A 23,407-nucleotide genomic window follows, 5' to 3' on the forward strand; every position below is an offset into this window, starting at 1 on the left:
TCTGGTCATGCAAATTCATATATTTTATTCCAATCGGCTACTTTTGTGTTTGTAAACCGAGTATATTTTAATGCATTACTTTGACTTGCAACAAAGTATTTATGTGCAAAAAAAACAAAAAAAAGCCCAAACCCAACAGAAGTGAGAGAGCGAGGGAGGCCACGGTCCTGCCCAGCGTTCTCCCCCGCTTTCCGGCTGGTTTCCTCCCACCCCGTCCCAGCAGCAGGGGCGGGGAGCGCCGCCGACCTTCCAGCCGCCGTCCCGGCCTCAGCACACGGCTTCTGACCCGCGCAGCCTCCCGGCACCGACGCCAAGCACACCGCCGCGACCCCACCTAAAAAAGTACCTCACCCCGGCCAACTCACCCTCACTCTCCCGCTCGGATGGATGTATTTTGCTGTTTGTTTGTTTGTTTCTGTGTTTATTGTTATTATTATTTATTTGTGTTTTTTTTTTTGTGTAACTTCCAGCGGCCATGAGCAGCACCGAGAAGCAGCCGGGCAAGCAGCAGGTGCCGCCGGGCTCTCCGTCCCCGGCCAAAGGCCCGAAACCCCCGAGGATGCCCAAGTGCTCCCGCTGCAGGAACCACGGCTACGTGTCGCCCCTGAAGGGACACAAGCGGTTCTGCAACTGGCGGGACTGCCAGTGTCCCAAATGCAAGCTGATAGCCGAGCGGCAGCGAGTCATGGCGGCGCAGGTAACCGCCGCTTCGCCTCCGTTTTAGCCGGTTAGCTCGCGGCTAACGTTAGCCTGAGCGCGCGGAAAATATGAGCTTCGAACGGGGATATTCGACGTAAAAACGAACAGTTTCCACCACGCGAGACGGGAATAAACAGCGTGCGATTTTTCGCTTAACGTTTCGGTGTAATGCGTTGTTTTATTTCTGCCTCTTGTTGGTCAGTTTACTTTCGCAGTTTTTCCCTCGTTTTAATTTGTGTACCAACAAAGTGTCCTGAAGCTAGCTGCCGTTAGCTTAGCTTATGCACAGTTAAACTAACGGGTTTTTTACACTTGTTGCTCACTGCAGAAAGTTGATACACGCATATTTATTAACTAATTGTATATAAATGTCTATAGAGCAGCTACATTTGTATGTATTGTAGTTATTTGCATTGTAACTAGATTGTAGCTTTTAAACACCATGTTTGCATTTCTCCATCAAGTCTTTGTTTTTCGATTTATTACAACTGTTTATATGCATTTTGTGTGTGAATGTGTCAAACAAATAGAAGGTAAACCAACTTTATTTAAATGTATTGTCATATGAATTTGACTTTACTCAAGTGACAATTTAAAATATATTTAATATAATATGTATTTAATAGTCATGTAATAGCCTTTAAATTAACAGAAAACATTTTATCTATCGCTTGTTAATACAACAACAACATTTGCTTCAAATAAGTATTTTGCAACTCATCTTACCAGTAATACATTTAAAGGTCTCATCTATAATGAATAGAAGTAACTTCAGCCTTATCTGCTTAATAGACAACAATATCTTTGTTTTGCATTAAGAAAACACTAAACAATATAAAGAACTACAAAAGTATAAAAATTAAAAATTTAGCAAAAGACAGGATGTTAGACGACATATTCTATGTTCATGAGAGAACATCCCCATCACTTGATAATGACGTTATTGATGTTATTCTGTCTTGCAGTCATTAGCAGATTGGGCTGATGTTTAGGCTTCTGTCCCCTGCAGGTCGCCCTGAGGCGGCAGCAGGCCCAGGAAGAGGAGCTTGGGATTTGTAGTCCGGTGGCTCTGGCCGGTCCCGACGTGACGGTGAAGAATGAGGCTGCGGCAGACTGCTTGTTCTCCGAGGAGGGACGATCTCCTTCACCTTCCCCGTCTCTGGCCGTCACAGGTGGGTTGCTGCCTCTCTATGGTATTACGGTATTATGGTATTATTATGGTATTACTATGGTTTGAGTAGCAAGTGACATTCATGTCTACATATTTAGCAGCTGAAGTCATATAATTCCATTTTTGAGGTTTAGTCAAGAGGTTTAGAAAGACTACACATCAAAGTATTGGCACATAGTTCTCTATCGAAGGGTAAAATATAGAAAATAAAAATGAAGACATACTTTCTCGGAGTGTGTGCAGTTAAGACTGCTTTCTGAATCCCATAGACGTATCATTTTAAATATTAATGATTTATTAGACATAACTTGGATGTTATCCAGCCATTACCAAAACAAAGTGGAACAATAGTTTTATTGACCATTCAGTACTTTGAAAGAAAAAAAATCATCAATTATTTCAATAATGTTGAAGGGATTGTTTTCAATATCTCAAATGGGAGGATTTTTCTCATTTTATGTGGTAATATAATCAATATTTCACGTTTTTAGAGGGTCGTAAAAGAACAAGAACTTTCAAGCGCAATAGACCAGTGAATAATCCGTCAGATTTCCCCACATATCAAACTCATAAACTATCAACATTCATACTAATCATAAATAGACATTATTAAGGCAACATTTATAGCAATGTCTGTAGGTTTTCACATCATAATATAAAAAAGGAGGAACTTAAACAGCGTCTGTAACCTTATGAAATAGATTCTTACGTCGATTGTGCACAGCAAGCGGGGAGTCGGGCCATTAATCAGTAAACACGTAAATGTGTTCCGTGAAATAATCAGTAAGCATCATGTTTCTGCACCACGAGCATCGAGTAACTCCTCAATAATTAACGAGACACACAAAAACGTCGGTGGCTTGTAGGTTTTTTCGGCTTGAGTAAATTTCTTTCACGATGTGGAAAAGCTATTCTCAATATGTGCTCTGCTGAATGCCTCCTCTGCTGACATGCGTCATCCGCCCGCTTATCTCCGCACGCTTTCTGATTAGTTGGTGGAAATATTTTTCTAAAAAACAGATTCTGCAAAATTGGAGAAAAGTGACTATTCGACATTCTTAAAAGTAGTCGGATGATAACTTTATAGATATAACTTTATAGACACATTATAGACGGTTGTGGAAACCACATCGTTATCCTCAGTGACTGAATTTAAACCTTTCCGACAATGAATCCACATTCGGTTCAATCGATTGTTTTATTTCTGACATTTGTTTAGTCCGCCGTTAAAACGTCCGCGGGACAAAGAACGCTCTCTTTTTCACAGATTCCCCAGTCAGAGACGTCTTCATGGGAAGTCGATCTCGGTGGCAGCAGCATGAAAGGGCTCCCTGGCGGCCGGCGAGGCGGACACAGATACCGTGTTCCGTGTCGGCCTGATAGCGGCCGTCAGAAGGGGGAAACGAGCCTGTGGTCAAGGCTGCTCACGTCTTCTGCCTTGTGCTCACGCGAGGGGAACTTTTAAGTCTCCGGCTTGGCAACAGAGAGGGGGAGAAAAAAAAAGGCCGAGCTGGAAAGAGGAGTCGAGCACTCTGTGATTCGGCGATGACACGAAGCGGAACACGGACAACAAATGTCATTATCTTTGGCGTCAGGCGCTGCACACAGTGTCTTCTTTGTGCGAAGCCGACGGATCAGGGTCTGCCTGAGAAGAATGTGGCCTTGTTGATAAGGAAAGAACAACGGATCATGAGTAATTAGATGATGATGATGGTCTTACTTGCCCTGGCTGTATCGCCGCGGTGCCATGTGGTGGATCTGCTCATGTGGACGTCAAAAAACGCCTCCCGCCTGCAGATGGTGCTGTCGGTAGCGACTTGAGCTGCGACGGGACAGCGTGAGAAATCTTGAGAAGTTAAAAGAATTATTTTTCCCGATCAAAAGAGCATTAGCTGCAAAGACCTGAAGGGTTCATCGCCTTACAAATGTGCTTATTATCGATCCGATCAAATGCGTGCACGTAGTCCTCAAATCGCAGCATTTCAAAGACGGGATTGACCTCCTCTCGTGTGTCCTTTCTGTCCAGGCGGCCGCTCTGCGTCGTCTCCCAGCCCGTCGGCCGGCGGCCGCGCTCTCGCCGAGGGCCCGTCGGACCTGCTGCTGGAAACGTCCTACTACAACTTCTACCAGCCCTCACGCTACTCCTCCTACTACGGCAACCTGTACAACTACCAGCAGTACCAGGTGACTGACAGGCACAGCCGAGTCAGCGTTGCTGTACTCGGAAACACTAGAAAGCAGATCTATGTGTATGCTCACAGGATGTTTCTAATTAAAAGGGCAAGATTTGTTAGAAATGTCTGTTGTTTCGTACACGTCGTATTCAAGAGTGAGTCTGTGTTGATTGTGTGTGTGTGTGTGTGTGTGTGTGCACCTGATTGAGTGTGTGTTTCATGCCACAGAAACAGGAGCTAAGCTGCTTAGCTGTGAGTCCCCTCAGCATGAACAAGGCTTACTTTCATTTACCTGGTGGGACAACTTTCCTCAGTAATATGACACTCGGCTCAACCGCGTGGAGGCACAACGGGCATCAAATTCACACCGGAAGCGTTTTCCTCTGGAATGAATATTACACGCCGGAGCTAATTGATCATTTAGAAAACGCCTCGTGGAGTATTTGTCCACCTTGAATACCGAGGGTCCCTGTTTAAGAGAAGCAGGCGTCTTACCTGACAGGTGACGTTTTAGTAACGCGTATTAAACATCTGGGCATCGGGATTGTTGTTGTTTGAATATATCAAAAAGTGCCTTCTAACTAATTAGAAATAAAGTTTACGGGCAACATATTAAAAAGGGGTTGGACTTATTAAGTACCGAATACTTCTTACTGCTTTTTATTTTACACAGTTATTATTAACTCACACCTGAAGATCTGATTTGAGAAGCTGGAGCCAGAAAATGTTTTTTGCATAAACATTTTCTCGTCACATGAATAAATTGACTAATCATTTCAGCAGCGATTAAAGTCACTTGTCCCGGAGCTTCAGATAACAGACTTACAGAATAAGGGTGGGGGGGGGGGGGCGTGTCCCTCTGACGTGTCGTCAACCTTCCGCACGCCAGAAGTTCATATTATATTTTTCATCTCTTATCTAATCCTTAGAGATGGACGAGGGCGTCGGCACTTTACGAGAGAACGTAGGACACGTCGCGGGGGGGTGGGTCGCACACACGCCGCCCCTCACCTGTGTATTCTCGCTGAGATGTGTCTCCGTTGTGTCAACATGGGGGGGGGGCGCGTGACGCAGATTAGACCCATAACTCTCCGGTGAGCCGCGATGACGCCGATTGTGTTTTCATGAACAACATTTGTGCCTCCCCCCCCCTCCCTCCCCCCCTCCACACCCTCCGATAGCAACATCTCGTTTCGGGGTCGCTGCCCCCGCTAACCCGGCGGCGTGCGGCGGCAGCGCCTGAATTGCAAAGGTTAATGGTATTGTCTGTCGGCGGAGGAGCACGCCGCCACGCCTCGGCGCCCCGACGGGGGGGAAGTGAGCACATTAATGCTAATCAGTTAGCACGCTTTAGCATAATTTAGCCATCCTCCTTTGTGATTTATGATATTTTTGGCGAAGCTGTCGGGTTGAGAGGGCGGCGTGCTGCGGTTATTCAAACTCAGGGACTTCTTCGCCTTTGAGCACGAAGAGCTGATTATTTAAAGATGGGTTTCAATTTTGGCACAAACACACAGTTGCACAATTTATTACTTGAAAGGGAAGGTTTTATTTATGGCCTGAATTTGAATAGTTATTACTCTTCCACCTGCAAAGAGCAAAGTATTTCCCCGTGTCTCTCCTCTGTCTCCTTTACTCGTCCTAAACCCGCACAATCGAATGGCTTTTACTCCAGTTTCTGCATCACTCCTCAAGTTATCATCCTTGACTTCTCCATTCAGATTTCCTCTCCATATTTTTCGAGGGCTGTGACTTTCTGTTCAGTGAGTTTCCAAAGGCACCGCTCTCATGTCTTCATAACGATTCATTTAGTCGATAATTAAAACCCATTTTAGTTTGTCTCGCTGTAGAGCCTCAAGTGTTTATGATGAATACCGTGTTAGATTTAATTAGGTTAGGTTTAGGTTTAAGCACCTAAATAGTTATAGCTGTATTTATCTGCTACTATCCATTATTTAGCAAAATTCCATTATCGGTGCAGCCTTGCTGGACGTTATGCATCACAGTCGGTGGTTCGAGGAGGATTCGCTTCACTTTGTTTTTCTTTCGTCAGCCTCTGAATCCGTCTTCATCTTAACAATAGTGATTTCCATAATAAGGGATATTTAAGTATTGAGCTCTTGGCCCACAAGGAAACACTGTGGTCGTTATCAGCATAAGGCCATCTGCGCCCCCCCCCCCCCTCTGTGCTGTGAGCTCAGTGGTGCTTGGCTCGCATGCAGGTGGATGAGGATAATATAAGGGTGGTGTAGAGCTTCCAGACAGGAGATGGTGCCAGATAAGAAGTCCGGCCCTGTCAGGGAGGTAAAGCCCCCCCAGGAGTGTGCAGGGCAGCCAGTGGGCCGAGAGGAGGGAGGGCAGCGTTTTCCTCCGGGCGATTTGTTGACGTTCCCGTCTTCTGTCCCGTGAAAACACTTTTATAAATACTTTTTTTTTTTTTTTGCTTGTGCAGGACGCCTCTCAGAGTGAACCCGGGCTCAAACGCCTCAGATCGGCTGTTACTGCCTTAAACCGCCACCTCTGTGATAATCTGTAACGCTGCACAGATTACCAGAGGTTCCACTTGGACGTGGGGGTCAGAGCTCATCGACGTGAGATTGGATTTCCTCTCGTGACTCACCGGCGGCTCGCGCTGCAGAGAGGAAGGCGCTCACTCATTGGCACGAGGTCGAGAAGTAATCTAAACGAAAGCAAAAAGGGGCGATACGTCAACAGCGCGTGTCGCTGCGGAGCGGCTGTGTTCGTTCAGTAGCAGGCGGGAAGTGATGGACCGGTGTTGCTTTGGCCTCCGGCCGCTAACAGACTCACGTTGGAGCGATTTCCACGCAACGTCTCCTCACTTGGATCTCTCAGCAAGCCGCGCCTTCTGACGTCCTTACAGCGCGCGCACGCACGTGGTGGAAGAAGTGCCCCCGAATCTTTGAATGATTACAGTCACTGACTCATTTAAAACGCAATTCGAAGATGCGCACCGGATTAAAAAAAAAGGCGTCAACTACGAGCAACTTTCGCTGTTTTGTTCGCCGCGGCGCGCTCGCGGAAAGCGCTGGAGGCAGCGGTCCAATCCCTGCTGTATTTTTCACGGCCTAATGCCGGAGCAGAGTGTAGCTTGAATAACGGTTTATAAAGCTGTCGCGGACTTGATGGCGCGGACAACGCGGGTGACATATTGCAGGGCGACAGAAATGAAATTCCATAAATGTGAAATTGAAAACGCTCGTCCTCGCCGCGGAGGGGACGGCTCCTACGTTGCAGCCGATTTTAAACTCAAACTATTTATTCTATATATATATGTGAAGGCGGCCATGGAACATTCATGTTGCAAAGTAAATTCTGAGGGTTACATGGTTTACTTATTTGCTCAGTTTAAATCCTGATATGAAGTCACAAACCCCTTTCAGGCCTCAGGACCGGTGATTGACGGCGTCAGAAACACACGTAAACAGCCGCTGCAGAAGTTGTGAAGTCTATGCAGAGTGTTTATTCAGAGGAATGAGGCCGTTAGGAAGGTTCGACCTGCTCGCGCTCGGTTAGGTTTGCACTTTACTTGATATTCTCATCTGCGCAGATATTTCACCATCATCACCTCATGTGACACCATATGACGCGCATGACCAAACACATGTATTTCGTATTTAGATTTGTTCCCTTTCCGTCGTATCTGATTTAAAATGTAATATTTGGAGAATTTGGATGAAAGAGTTGATGACTTTGCCTCGTGTTTTAGGAAATATTCTAAACAGCCGCTATTCGCGTGAGCGCGTTCACGTAACGGGGCAGCACGTGCCGTAAAGAATATGGAATAAATATGGTCACACAAACCATAAGAATACATTATTTTAGCAAAATACCTTAGATGTAATTAGAGAAAAGCACTCTAGAGGACATTATTGATCTGTTAATTTGCACATTCACAGTCATTTATTACAATATTCCTTTACGATTTGCTGTGATTGGTCGTGTCTTTTGTACGTGAGCTGATCAGTGTTGGGCTTCAGTAACCATGGCGATCCACCCCAGTGAGGAGGGAGCCTCAGGAATGAAGCGCTCACATTAACTCGCACGTCGAGGCAAATGTTTCTCTTTTTTTTTTTTGTGTTCCGTGTGGTCTCGTATGAAGCAGATGCCGCACGCTGAGGGACGCCTGTCCAGCCACAACGTGTCCTCCCAGTACCGCATGCACTCCTACTACCCAGCTGCCACCTACCTGACCCAAGGCCTGAGCTCGCCCACCTGCGTGCCGCCGCTCTTCAGCCTGGACGACAACATCAACTGCTCTGAGGCCATGGCGGCCTGTGAGTGACACGGACACACACACACACACACACTCCTTACAGCATATCCATTAGCAAAAGCTCATTGAAATTAGACTGAACCATTCAACCTCTTCTCCCTCACAGTCAAACACGCAATACAAACAATGCATCTTTTGCATCTAATTTGAGGCCTTGAGAGTAAACAGATTTTTAAAACCCCCAAAGAGCCGACTGCTGCTCTGCGTTGTAGCTGTTTGTTTTTCTTTGTGAAGACGACGTGGATGTGAGATGAGAATCTGATTCTCTGCCTTTCTCGCTGGCTGTGAATGGTGGTGAATCAGATTGTGTGCATTGCCTCATACGTTCAGTAAAGTGTTGGTGGGAGGAATGTGAATGTGAAGTCCTGTTCGTTAACGCATGTCGCCAAAAAGCTTTTAAATCAATCAATCAAAAAACGGAGGTGATCTGTTAAAGAGAAAGGGTTCATTCGTATATTGTTATACAAATATTATCACTGATTTGTGCGCCATGGGGGAAGAGTGTCGTGAGCACAACATCAACATCCTTCTTCCAGAGAAACAAAGTGCTGACACCACCGGCATCTCAACCCAAAGACCCCCCATCTTCCCCTCCTACCTGCACTTCTTTATGACTTTCACCTGCACGTTTCCTGTGAGGGTCCCGCCCCCCACCCCCCTCCCCCCCATCTCCACGCTCCATTACAAGGTGACACCGCTCCCCGCAGGTGGTCCCACGCTCAGTGTCGAGTCGGATCCAAACCACCTGAATCCGTTCTGTTTTGTTTTTAAACCCTTTCCTTCCGGCTTGCGACCCTTTTAAAATGACACAATATTTAAAAACGTTTTCATGCAATAAAGACGGAAGAGGAACTGACGTAATGGTGATGAAAAGTCTTAATCGAGTCTTTGTGGTGGACTGTCTTGAATCCATGTTGCAAAACAGGTAAAAAAACACTAAAACAAAATAAAACTGAAAGTAACATTCTTTAATTTTGCATAAATAACAACTTGCAAAAATAATTATCTTGAATAATCCTCCTTTTACATGAATTTGCATATTTCCGAGGCATTAAGGGGTACATTTGTCCTGCATTTCATAAGAAAGGGGCAAACATTTCCCACACTCCTCTTTAGTTTTGCCTCCGTGTCCCTCAGAGGGTTCTGGGTCCGAACCCGTTACGCTGCGATCAGAAGTGAGGCCTCCGAGCGGCGTTCACACGGAGCCCTCAGAGGAAGCGCTTTTCTTTCTTCGTTCAGCGTTTTATTGCCCAGGAGTCCGTCCAAACAGCCGGTGTGTAATTGGTGCGAGGGTTGTCTGGTTCAGTGTGGGGGGGGGTTTATCTCGTATCCGAACAGGAGGTTTCCACCTACTGGAGATGATTCTTATGCTCCTGTGTGAACTGTGTGTGTGTGTGTGTGTGTGTGTGTGTGTGTGCGTGCCGGACTCTGTCCTTGATGTTCCTCCAAATCATTTCTTATCAGCTGACTTCTCATAAGCGTGTTGTTCCACTGAGCTCCACATTATGAACTCCTTATCTTACCTCATGGGGCACTGAAGCTTTTCATCTTGTCATTTAGGTGCTACTGAGTTGTTCCAGTCTGAATTACTGTATTTTGTGTTGCTTGTACTTGCGCTTAACCAGAGTGACTTGGGGAATAATTCTCACATGGAGTTTAGTTTGTTAATCAGTTAGTTCAGATTCATTGAGTATCTGAAATGTTAATGAAGTTAATTTATGAAATTTTATTTATTATTCATCAATAGCTCATTGTTGATAAATACAATTTTTTGGAGGTTAATTATTTCCAAAAGTTCCCACATCTCACAAGGTTGTATTTAAAAACAATTTTGTACACAAACAGATTTCCACTTTTGTGTCAAGGGAGACAGAAACCTGCAAATGTTAACATTTGAGAAGCTGTGACAATTTAGTCTTTGGCATTTTTCTGATTATCAATCCTCAAAATAATTTCAGATTTATATTCTGTCGATTGATTAACCGACCAACAGTCTAATTTTGGACAGTCGGGTAATAAGAAGAATATAATTCCTGTTTGTGGAGCTAAATCTCACTTTTAATCCATGAATAGTTTTGGCTTTGACCCAACGCGTCGTGAACCCCCCAGATCATCGCTGAGGAGGAGGCGTCGGTGAGCCCTGAGCTCCGCCCCCCTCTTAGCCCCTCCCCCGCACCTTAGCCCCGCCCCTCTTAGCTCCGCCCTCCCCTCCTCTGCTACCCGGCAGACCGACAGATTTATCTCCCTCCCTGGATACGGCTAATCAGTTGGCCAAATACAGAGATCCAAATAACCTTCAGGAGTGCCACGCTGTCCTTTCCCCTCCTCCTCCCCCCTCCTCCTCCCCCTCCTCCTCCCCCGCTGTCTCCGCAAAATTGCCTTCTGGAGTTAGTGAGCGGGAACAGTTAAGATTTACAAACAATGATGAAGCTTGTCATGCGTCTTTCTCCATCCGTCACGGCGGGCCGGGTGGAGCTGTGGGCAGAGCCGTCCCCTAGTTCTTCATAAAAGCCAGCTCCCTGTGAAATACGCCCCCCCACCCCGCCCCCCCCCCCCCCACAGGCCTGTTTACGGCCCCGCGCCCGTCAGCAGCCCCGCCGCCGTAAATCGCTGAGCGGGAGGTGACAGCACAGTCCATCAAACCCTCCCTCCTCCTCCTCCTCCTCCATATACACACACACACACCCCCCTCCCTCCTTCGCCATGAGGCTTAGATGTGCCCCCCCCCAAAAAAGAGTGATGTCTGTTTCGGTCCCAGAGGAGACAGCTTCAGTGTGCCGATGTTTACGTTCTCTCTTTCTCGTCCTTGTCCAGATTAACAAATTAATCTGCTCAAAGTTTGTCAGCGCAGCAACTTTCCTTTCACCCACTTCTTCTTTCATTTTTTTTTTTTCTTGTTGTGTTTTTTTTTTTGTCAGAGAAGAAGATCTATACCGGCGCGCGTTAGTCTGTTGTGTTATATCTGCGTCAGCGAGGAGCGTCCACTCATTTAAATGCAAATCAGAAAGTTGAGGTATTGCAGATGTTAATCCTGCTAATCGATAGACCTGCGTGAGCCCATTAAGTTAGAAATCCATTACTATCTTTCTAGATGATATTCTATTGATTTCTTTTTTTCTCTTGCTTCAATCTATAGTGTACTGTACACCGAAGTGAGTTACTGCGTATAAAGTCTGCCTCCTCCGAGGGGGGGGGGGGGAGAGATTGCCGTCACATTGTGAAGTTTCTTTGTTTCGTGTGTAAAATGGGATTTACCTGCTTTCAGATCAGATTACTTCACACACACACACACACACGTTTACAGTAGAGGAACTCCCCCCTACACACACACACACACACACCAACACTGGGCATGTACTTGAACACACGCACTCGAGGCCACACTCATTCTGCCGATGTCAAAAAGGCCTCTCGCTCTTTTGGATTTATTAAACCCCAAAACAAATTGGTGCTTCCAGCTGAAGAGGTGACCTCTCCCAAGGAAGTGCTGTTTCATGTCGTGTAGCAGCAAGAGTTCATTTCCTTCGGTCACTGACGTGCTGAGAGCATCGCTCACCCCCCCCCCCCCCCCCTACGTGCCCGCTGTGCCGGGGTGGTGGGGGGGGGGGGGGGGGCGTTGGCTCGTGCTGAGGTGTTTCTGAGCGTGTGGTGTCACGTTGTGGCGTCTCGGGTGTGACGGGTTTAAACACACTGATGTGCCTCGTGCAGGACAGTCGTTTCATAAATATCCTCCCCTGCACCACGTCTGGGTTTTGCGTGTGGCGGACGAGCAGGTTTTTACTTTTAGTTTTTACTCCTTGTCACCTTTTCTCGCATCGTGTTCGCCAAACCAAAAACCTCCATGGCTTTAAGCTTTTTGTCTCTCGCTGGCTAACAAACCCCAGAAGGTTTTCCCCTGTTTCCTTTGAGGCGACGACTCGATGCGACCTGTGAATGAGAGCCAGCAGCAGAGAAAGTGGCCCCTTCCTGGGGGGCTTCTGGGGGGGGGGGCGGAGGAGCCTCGTTTGAACGCGTGGCTGATGGAGTGTCTCTACTCGGGGGGGGGGACGAGTCCCCGCGTGGCCCCGTCAGGTTGTCCTCCGCTCCCTGCCGTGCTGCTAAGTGCCCTGAGAGCCTCCGGGGGCCCGTGGACGAGCTAAATACCGGTGTAATTGTCTGCCGGGGGGGCACAAGCAGCGCGGTAATGTGTTGTACAACACCGCCATTAGCCGAGCCTGAGGCCGCGCACACGTTAAATGGCCGGGCGGTGTAGTTTATGTCCTCTTCCACTCCATTTCTCTCTCTCTCTCTCTCTCTGGGTGTCTCTCTGTCCAGCTGTGAGGGAGGAAGTGAACCATCATTCTTTTAACTTGGTCCCTCCCCTTTACGTTCTGCGTGGAAAGCTGCAGCGCCATTAACGACCGGAGACAAATATTCATTTTGATCCACTTTCAATTCAATTCAGTTTATTTTGTATGGCCCAAAATCCCAAATCCCAAATTTGCCTCTGAGGGCTTTACAGTCTGTACACATACGAAACCCACACATCGGCACAGGAAGAAAATCCTTCCAAGAGGGAAAAAAAAGTTTGAATTGTGCAAACTTTGAATTCGCACATCTACACAGATGTTTTTGGAGTCGCAGTTGGTTGTGTATATTTTTTGGTTTTGTGTGGAACTTGCGTCTCTCGTCTGCACACGTCACTGGCGCGGCGTTAGCTCGGTTAGCTCGGTAGCCAGCGACTCTTTGTAGTGAGTGAGGAAAGGAGAACGTTGTTGAACGTCTAATTGTCGAAGCTTTCTGGGACGGACGTTAATCTGTCGTTTTAAAGCTCAAACCGATTCCTCATACTCGTGTACGTGGCTCACAGGTGGCAGTGTGTTACTCTACGTGTCCTAGTGTTAGTTAATGCTGAAATAAACACTTTACTTCAGATCTATAAGTATAATAATATATATATAATATAAAGATAAATATAACAAATGTTTTCTGTTCATTTGCAAGGTGGAAAAGAGTAACGCTGGTATGTGAACAGATGTTTAAACGCACACAAAGACGTCTCCGGTGCTTCCCTCCGGCAGCTGAACGCCTCCGATGAGCACACGGGGGGGGGTCTGGAGGGGCAGGGGGGTGTTGGGGGGCGGGAGGGGGGGGGGGCGTCCTTCTTTCCACGGCCAAACACTTCACTCCTCCTGTGTCCTTTACTTTGGCATTTTTCTTACCCTGTCGGCTCACAGTGAATCTCTGGTTTGGAACCGCGTTGATAGAAAAAGTGCCGCGCGTATCGATCGGGCCGCCGGCTCATTACTGCATATCCATAACGCTCAGCGCCGCGCCGCGGACTGACGGGCCGTCCGGAGGGCTGATGGGGCCCAAATGGAGATTTAGCATGGCGGCGGCAGTCATCTCCACCGGGGACAGATTGGTTAACAATGCAGGAGCAAAGGTTCTTCTGTGCTTAATTAGCCTTTGACCCCCTCCGACACCGATGCCTTCTGTCAGCCCTCCGCTCTCCTCCGCTCCACAGAGAACCAGTAATGAGCGTTTAAGTGTTTTCTGACCCCCCCCCCCCCCCCCCCCTCTCGCCTCCCCAGTAATGGCTGCATAACAGACTGCAGACCGCTGTCGACTCATCTTCATGGGGGAGACGGAGGAATGACGAACACGTGCGAGATGGAACCCGCTGAATCGGGCAGTTTGTTCACCGTGTCCCATTGAAGCGCTCCGTGCTGCCGAGGCCTCAGCGCCGGACGCACACGCCGCACGCCTTATAGACGCCGCGCACGTCGTACACGCCGTAAGTGGAAAATGCCTCCTTGTGACGTGGTTCAGATCATTTTAATAAACGCAACCCGGTGTCAATTGACTTTTTGTTTTTATAAATGGAGTCATTCATAAATGCACGGTGCCACATTGTGTGTGTTAGTTATTAAAGGTTGGATTCCTCGACAATGACTGAATCAGTGAGCAAAGGCTTTAGATGAATCTTCTGGAGGGGGGACGCGGCCTCGGTCGGGCCCATCACGCGCTCACCGGGGCTGATTTCTTCCTCCCTGTTAAAGACGCAGCTCGTATCATTTTAACGGGAGCAGTTTAATCCCGGGACAACCTTGTCATGTGACGGGCAACTCTTCATTCTTTAGATTGGTTTTCCGTTGCCGTGACGATAGTCTCCAGCGAGCGCTGTTGTCCCCGGACGGCCCCTTCTCATTCACACTCGATGTGACGTTGTGCTTATGATCCCTTTTAATCTGGTTTGATCTGATTTGATCAATTTATTAACGCGTTCGGTTCACTGAATGAGAAAAAGTAAACAAGATGTTTGAATGTGTTTAATTAATCTGCACTTCCACAGCCTTCATCCTTCCTCCAGATGTTTCAACCTGCTTCAGGGTTTTCCCCCGATTCATGAGAATAATGTGCGGGTTACGTGGAATAATCGTTGCAGCGCGAGAATGAGCACAATGAAAACACGTCATGGCTTCACATCCAGTACCTCATCACATCCATTATTTCATCACATCCATTACCTCATCACATCCAGTACCTCATCACATCCAGTATCTCATCACATCCATTACCTCATCACACCCAGTACCTCATCACATCCAGTACCTCATCACATCCAGTACCTCATCACATCCATTACCTCATCACATCCATTATTTCATCACATCCATTACCTCATCACATCCATTACCTCATCACATCCAGTATCTCATCACATCCAGTACCTCATCACATCCATTACCTCATCACATCCATTATTTCATCACATCCAGTACCTCATCACATCCAGTATCTCATCACATCCATTACCTCATCACATCCAGTATCTCATCACATCCATTACCTCATCACATCCATTACCTCATCACATCCAGTACCTCATCACATCCATTATTTCATCACATCCAGTACCTCATCACATCCATTATTTCATCACATCCAGTACCTCATCACATCCAGTACCTCATCACATCCAGTACCTCATCACATCCATTATTTCATCACATCCAGTACCTCATCACATCCAGTACCTCATCACATCCATTATTTCATCACATCCAGTACCTCATCACATCCAGTACCTCATCACATCCATTATTTCATCACATCCAGTACCTCATCACATCCAGTACCTCATCATTTCTTTTATCTCATATTTTTTACAAATTTGTGGAGGATTGTCACACGTTGAATTTTATATCCATTACCTCATCACATCCATTACCTCATCACATCCATTACCTCATCACATCCATTACCTCATCACATCCATTACCTCATCACATCCATTACGTCATCACATCCAGTATCTCATCATTTCTTTTACCTCGTCAGCTTTTTTTACAAATTTGTGGAGGATTGTCACACGTTGAATTTTGACAAGTAAACCGAGAAGCTGCTGACGTAATAAATCCTGAATTAATGTTTAACAACCTCAATTATACATATAATTATCATATTATCAAATATAGAATTGATCATCAATGCAAACACTCAATTCATTGATGTTTAAACCTTCTTCCGGTGACCTCAGTAACACACGTCACGTCCTGTTAGATGCAGAACCGTGTGTGTGTGTGTGTGTTTACTTAAGTGTTATCTGCCCCTATGACCGTTGTGTACGGTGGATGAGTGTCGAGTATGAAACCCACACACAGCTTATCCCGCTGCATCGGACTGAATTACCGTCTCCGCTCACATCTGGGCTTTTGTTCCCCTCTTTGGCAGCGGCAGAAATGATTGCACCTCCCTCTCGCCCTCCCTCCTTCCCTCCCCCCTTCCCTTCTCTTAACAGGACAAGTGGGAGGTTGAAAAAAAAGCTTCCTTTTGTTACTCCACACAAAGACTGTTTAATAGTTTGGAAATCTTATATAGTGCCGAGTGGCTGAGTAAAGGGCAAAAGTTCACTCAGCAGAATAAACTCTCTCCCGACCTCGCTTAAAGGGAACCGACCCAAAGGAAGTGATGTCGTCGCTCCACCGTCGCTACATTGCTTATAAAATGGCCGGAGACTAAATAACCGATAACGTTTCTGCGTAACGGCTTCACGCTACCGTTAGCTAACAGATTCCACTTATTAACTTAAAAGATGACGAGGATCCATTGTTGTGTTCACACCTTTAACTTCCAAGTCCGAGTCGCTGGACGGCAGATTCATTAATCCATTAACTTGTGTTATTTGTCGTCATTGTGAAATGTAATATTTTTGTAATAGTTTGGAAAGCCTCACTTTAAGATTCTGTCGTTTCGCCTGAATGAAAGTGACCGAATTAATTCAGTGGAAAAGATCCGACACAAAATGTAATTGACGATAAAATGAACCTGCTAATTGTCTAACGGGTGCCGTCACCACGTGCTCACCAACAACTCCTGTACCTGATTTAACGTTCTCCAGTTCGCATCCAGCCCTTTAATTACACATCGTAGCTGGAACAGCGCCCCCCCCCCCCGCTGTGAGCGAGCCGCACTTAGCTACACAAACATTAGTGTTAACGATCGGGCTGCCAGTTTGGAATTGGTGACAAACTGCAGACGAGCAGGAATCGGAGTCCGAAACCAATCAGGAAGTTAATGAGGAGAGAAATTACTCCCCCCCCGCCTCCCGCTGCTCCTGCTGCTGAGGAGGAGAGGTGCAGGGATGAGGGACGAGGAGGCGAATCAAGGAGTTGGAGGATTGTAGCTTTTGTTGAAGTCATCCGGACCGAAGGTCCACATGCAGACGTTTGAGGCTCATTTAAACATTAACAGAAACATCGCCAGACCTATGAAAAAAAACATGTAATGTACGTTGTTTTAATGTTCTTTGTATTGATACACCTTGAACACCTTTTAGTCTCTCTGATGATGCAACTATCGATTGTTTTCAACATCCATCAATCCAATGATCATTTTCTTGCTGGACCAATTAATCATCTGGTCTCAATGAATTAAATGTTAGAATCAGTTCCATCACAATTTCTCAAAGCTTGAGCGGACTTCTGTTTTTTAGTATTAAAATCCGGTGAGGAATGTCTCAAACCGTCCCGTGTGACCCCCCCCGCGGAGCGCGGCGTCCTCGCAGAGCGGCGCTTTTGTTTTAGCGCCTTCCCTCCCCGCCGACTGATGCAATTTGCTATAAATCGCGAGGGTTCGTCTGAGCGCGCAGTCGTATTTACATCCGCCGGCGACGGGAGCGGAGCGCCGACTTCTCTCTGTCTCTGTATTTCCCTTCGCTCTTTTCTTTACTCGCCTCGCAGCACGAACATCTTTATGTGACGTGTGCTGCTGTGCGTCCTGGAGCTAATATGAGTTCATCATATGAGGAGAAAGGGAGACAGGAGGTTTGAGGTTTATCTGCTTTACCAGTAATGCTGTTTAACACAAAGGTATTTGATTTCCCGTCCCCCCTGCAGCCTTCACCCCCAGCGGCGCCACGGCGGCCCATGACCCCGCCATGACCTGCAGGTCCGTCATGGGCAACGTCAACGAGTGCGACGCCGGCGGCGAGGCCCCCACCTTCTCCATCGTCGACGGGAACGCCGCCAAGTGAACGGCGCCGATGGGAGCTGGTGGTTCTTTCTAAGTTCTTGTGTGTTTTCGTTGAGGCCGGTTCGGCAGCAAACAAAAGGTCTCAGAAAGATTTTAAAAATACGCGTGCAACGGCATAAATAAGCACTTTGCAGAATTCACGGATCAAATATGCCACAAATAAAGTCTCCTGATTGTTAGACGTCAACACTGGACCAAATAATTCAAACCAGTCGTTGACTCGCTGTGTGTTTGTAAAGTTTTACGTTTGTGTTTCCGCTTTAAGAAAGCAGCTGTTCAGGCAGAGTTATGTGTTTTTTTTTATTTTTTTATCCAAAAGTGACACAACATGCAGAATAATGACACTAGAATCCGTCCTCGCACAGTAAAGTAAAGTTGACCTTTGCGTTTTCACACAGTTGGATGTTGCTGGAGCTTCGTTTGACAATCAGAAATCAGGCTCAGTGCTTTGAGTTGGAAACTGGAATCACATCCCGAGCACCAAAGAGTTGGAGAAAATACACAAATACCATAAGTGAGGTTTTAAAGAGACTAGTTCCATAAAATAGTCGTTTCAACGTAATTTAAGTCTCTTGAATATCGGCCAACAAATACTTTAACTTCAGTTTTAAATCTCTTAACACAACACATTCAATGCTGTGTTTTCTTTCTTGACTGAGTGAGAAATACGCTTTATTCTTCATGGTTTGTATTTGTCTGCCAAGCGGTTTCTTCCTAAACGAGTAGTAATCTGCCAAATCAGATCTTTTTAACCCGTCAAGCTCCGTTAAAAACACCTTTTTTATCCGAATGAAGCCCCGATGTCTTCTGACCTGCACAGGTCCACAGAGACGGCGCTGAGAGACGGAGGCGCGAGGACGTCCTCCTGCAGACACCTCGGCGGGTTGGACATGAATCGTGTTCCTGCGTATTTATGGCGCCGTTGTTCATCTCGCAGCTTTCACCGTGCACGCCGTGGGGCCGCGGGGTCGCAGGCGTATCCGTGGCGGCGATGCGTAGAGCTGAAACATTTAGTCGATGAAGCGACGTGTTTGTTTGATAATCATCTTCATTTTACGCCGTTTTCCGACCCGCTGAACTGAAGGTTCAAAGCTTCTGAAACGTTTGGATTTGTAGATTTTATTCTTCTTAAATTCAGTAGATTTGTTGTCACTTTGGGATCTGGATAGCTGCCATTTCTTTGTTGTTTTCTAAACCTTTATTGACCAATCAGTTAATCACACGAGAACAATCAGAAATGTTGTTTTTATAACAGATAAAATACCTGGTCACAGTGTTTTTGTGTGTTAAAGTGATTACCATCATTCAAAGTGTTTTTGCTTCATGAACTAATGAAATGAATGTTGAGTTTTCAGCGTTAATTAAAAAGAAAACTACAGTACTCAGACTTTGCTGCCTGTGTGACGCCGACTAGAAGTCGTTGATGTGATTTCCAACCGCGTCCTCGGAAAAGTGTTTATATATGCGTTTGTGTTCGAATGAGACAGCAACTAAAGTCATTTGGAGTCCTGGAGTTTATGTCGCTACAAGTTTTAGGCGAATAAAAACGCTCCGAAGTGATGGAGTGTAAATGCGATGCTGGAAAGAACGATATAAAACAGACAAAGAAAATTACTTGTATTTTCTTTCTGCTGCGCTGTGGGAACATTCATTGGATTCTGCCCCATCTGTTGGAATCAATAACGCGACCATCTTGTTTTGTTATGAAACGCACTTACTCTTAATTTCATCCACCAGTGGTTTTAGAGAGGAATGCGGAGTTACCTATGAGGCGTCCACATTATAAATCACCTCCCGAGACCAGATTGCACGGCAGTATCGATTGATCCTGATATATCACAGAAATTTACTGTCACTTCTGTTTTCAATTAAAGATACAATCAGTCAGATAATGACTTAATTGGATTTCACAGGAGATTGAGCTTTATTGCCCCCTGCTTTACGAGTTTAGTTAAGGGAGGCCGTTTCATCACGGTTGTCGGGGGCGACCGGCTGCCTCTCGTCCTTCTGTAGCGCGGCGCAGGGGAGGAGAAAGTGTCACACGATTGGTTTTCCTTGAGCTGCCTCGGCCTCCGTGAATCATGCCCTCCCCTTAATAGATAAAATGTGCCGGGATCCCGCCGTGACACCTCCGGGAGGGAGTGATGGCGGAGGGGACGTGAGCGAGGAGGACGCGGCGAGCGGCAGAGGTGCAAACTTGAGGCCTCTTGAGTCATTTTCTTTGGATTACGTATCTTGACTAAACTCCATAAATGAGCCTTAACAGCAACGTTACGCGTGAGGTCAAATGTCCTTGTTAGCTGCTCGCATATTTAGTTCTTCTTTGAGTTTTAGTTGACGAAATAAATTAGTCAGATTATAACTGTGTTATTAATAAAGTCAAGCCAAAATATCCCAGTTTATTTGTGGAAGTAAATGATACATTTTGGTATTTATACATTTAAGTCTCGTATTTTAACGTCAGCCGTACTAAAAAAGACAGTTTGACTGTTGGTTGCATCAACAAGCATTAATTTAAATATATTATTAGTTCTATTCAGAGTTTGACAAAACTAAATACATCCAGGTGTATTAAGCAGATCTCTGTTGGGTGATTAGAAAACTAATCTCTAATTAGTAAAAGCAAATTCAAACCCAAATTAATCAATATGTTGATGCTTGTTCCCCCAAATTGAAATTGAATTAATACATTATTAAGTAGGCTATAAAAAAGGGAAATGAATATTGTAATTAATTCTGTCTACACCACATTCATTTTACCAAATATCTTAAAACAAACATGTCTGTATAAAGATGAACCAGGAAGGAGCATAAAACAGGGAGACACGTCTTAAATTATGAGTTTCATAATTCATGATGCAGTAATTATTTAGCTCATGAGGCTAATCGGTACCTGTGTGGAAGTGCGTTACATATGGAAATAAAATAAAACGTTACATAAATAGATCATATTTAAACAAAATACACATTAAATCAAATCCAGACTGATTAAATATTGTGTTCACAGTAGCAGCAAATAGAAATTAAAGATTAAACATGAGAATTACGTTCTGCTAATAAATACTATTTACCAAAAACTATTTGCATTGAGGCAGATTAAAAGAACAAATACATTTCCAGCAGCCCGTGTGAGTGGAACAAATTAAAAAGGAGCTCAGCAGCTTCACCGGACAAAAAGAGGATCTTTTCAACATAAAGACGCTGGTTTTTAGAAGCTTTAATGTCATAATTATTTTTACGTCTCTTGAAACATCGGTTATTTTTTTCTCATTTGTCATTACTTAAATAAAGTTATATATAAGTTATAATGTGTTTTGTTGGGTAGTGAAAAACCCAGATGCTTCTGGTAAATTACATCATATCTTTAGCTTCATGATTTCTAACTAATCGAGAGCGCCAGTAGCTTTATAACCTTTATGGTTGACATTTAAATTCCTATTCCACAAATTAGCATATTAAAGCTCCGGGTTTGACAAATGTATTTTGTTTTCCCCAAAGAGAAATCCAGCTTCCGGTCGGGACGAGTCTCCAACTGTCCTCGCGACTTGTTCTCTTATTTTAGCCTAAAACAGCCCAGACTTTCCTTCCCGCCTCCCCGGAGACTCGATCCTCGCTGACTGATGTTCCCGCCCGATTCACACGTCCCGGCTAGTTCCTCAGAGCTCAGTGTCCCTCAAGTGTCCCTCAGTGTCCCTCAGTGTCCCGCCTCCCCGGGGAGACTTCAATCAGCGTCTCTGTGACGGGCGCTGTGAGTGGCGGCCACGCCCCCAATCAGCACCTAATAATAACCCCACTCAGCAGAGGTCAGCTCCGCCTACTCCGCCCTCCCAGAGAGAGGCCCTGCTGGAGCGGTTTCCTCTCCGCTGATGTGAACACGAGGTCTTCAGCGCGACATTGAGACATTTCTGATTCTTAACCTTTAAAATGTACTTCAAACATGCTGATGCTTAGCTTCCTTTAGCTTGACAGAATGCTAACATTTGCTAATTGGCGCCCAGCACAATGTCCATCTGAGGCCATTAGTTTATAGGTTTGCCCCGATGATGAGTTTGTAATCTTATTGCAGGTATAACAAAAGAAAAATCATCATTGTGAGTTAAATTGAAAGCGTTTGAGGCTTTTGCTGCAGTCAGAATACATCTTGTGAATAAACCGGGAGAAGGTATTGCCCCGTTAGCGACCGAGCTATAGCGCTAAGCTCGCTAAATAACCGTCAGCGCTGGTTGGTTCAGAGAGCTTTATTTCCTACAAAAAGTCAAATTAAATGGAGAGAAAATACAGAGAAACGGTCGGATTTAATTGTGACTGAGCGGTTTGCTGGAGGCGAACAGCATCTGCAGATTATGATGATTTAAAGTGCCTCATTATTGGGATTAAGATTTCTCCAAAGATTTATTATTATTATTGTTATTTTTAAAATTAGTATTATTATCACTGTTTCCATAAATATAGAGAATACTTTCTTCCTGGCTTCATTTCAGTTGTCATCTTTCTGTTTATATTTTAATAGAAACTTTATTAAAGTGATGTCTTCTAACGTCACAACATCTAATAAATAAACACGTATTTCTAATTTCAGATCTACTTTGTGTTTTATATTAAATAGAGATTCAGCAGAAAAGTTTTCCTCCGTCTTGAACTTCGCGCCTCGCGCCTCATTGCAAAGCTGCCTGCAGTATAAACTTTAATTCCGCCTTGTGTTTTAGTCCTTTTATCAACGGACAACATGAATAAATTGATCCGCCTCCCACTCCCCACAAATCTACTCGGCCGGCACAAACTGCAGAGCCTCTCTAGTCACCTTGAAAACGTCCCTCTGCTATTTTCCAATTAAAAGCTTAATGGCCCCGCAGACGGGCCTCACGTGGGGAACTGTGGGCCCCCAGCCGCCGTAAGCCGCCGCGCGAGCCTCGGATCCCATTATTTGCTTGAATAAACCTTTTTTTTACGGTCAGAAACGGGCCCCGCGCTTTGTCCGGTGTTGTGTTTCAATGCCCTCTATTAGTCCGGCATGAGGGGCGAGTCGGCGTCTCCGCGCGCGGCTCCCAGGGGCCCCCGTGCGCGCGGGGACGTAATCGTCTAAGTTATGTTTATTGTGTAAGGGGTGCGAGATTAAGTCCCATGCGGACAACAGAGGGGCAAATGTACACAACTGCCCGCAGCTCCAAGTCATTTCTATCACGGGTGTGTTTATGTGCTGCTGTTGATTCCTGAATTACATTTCGGGGGAGATATTTCTCTAAAGAGGGTTTAGTTCTTCAGTTTTTTTGGTATTTAGTATTTAGGATTCTGGTAAATGTTTCTTTTATGTTAATTTAAAGCACTTTTTGTTCATAAGAAAGGAAACGTGCATTTAGTATTTTAAAGTGCTCATCTGATACAGTTGATTATGAATGCTTAAATAATTATGGTGCCGGTTATATTTTATATAGAAAAGGGCATGAATTCCGGCAGTTTGTCTTTTAATCTTTATTTTAGCCCATTTAAAAAGTATTGTTGGGACAGCTTTTAAGAGCCTGTTTGAAGTTTAGATGACGGCTGATCTTATCATAT

The 23,407-nt window shown here is 45.5% G+C and overlaps 1 protein-coding gene across 2 annotated transcripts; it reads left to right on the forward strand.

Annotated features, from left to right (window-relative positions):
- The first annotated feature begins 458 nt into the window (after window positions 1–458).
- dmrt1 (doublesex and mab-3 related transcription factor 1) lies at window positions 459–19,235 on the forward strand. 2 transcript variants are annotated; one of them, XM_078086146.1, is made up of 5 exons: window positions 459–697; window positions 1,709–1,871; window positions 3,897–4,054; window positions 8,168–8,339; window positions 17,719–19,235. In XM_078086146.1, the coding sequence occupies exons 1-5, from the start codon at window positions 476–478 to the stop codon at window positions 17,853–17,855; spliced, it is 852 nt and encodes a 283-aa protein (XP_077942272.1). In that variant the 5' UTR covers window positions 459–475; the 3' UTR covers window positions 17,856–19,235.
- Window positions 19,236–23,407: the final 4,172 nt, after the last annotated feature.

Source organism: Gasterosteus aculeatus, chromosome 13 (genome assembly GCF_964276395.1).
Source record: "Gasterosteus aculeatus chromosome 13, fGasAcu3.hap1.1, whole genome shotgun sequence".
Classification (NCBI taxonomy): domain Eukaryota; kingdom Metazoa; phylum Chordata; class Actinopteri; order Perciformes; family Gasterosteidae; genus Gasterosteus; species Gasterosteus aculeatus.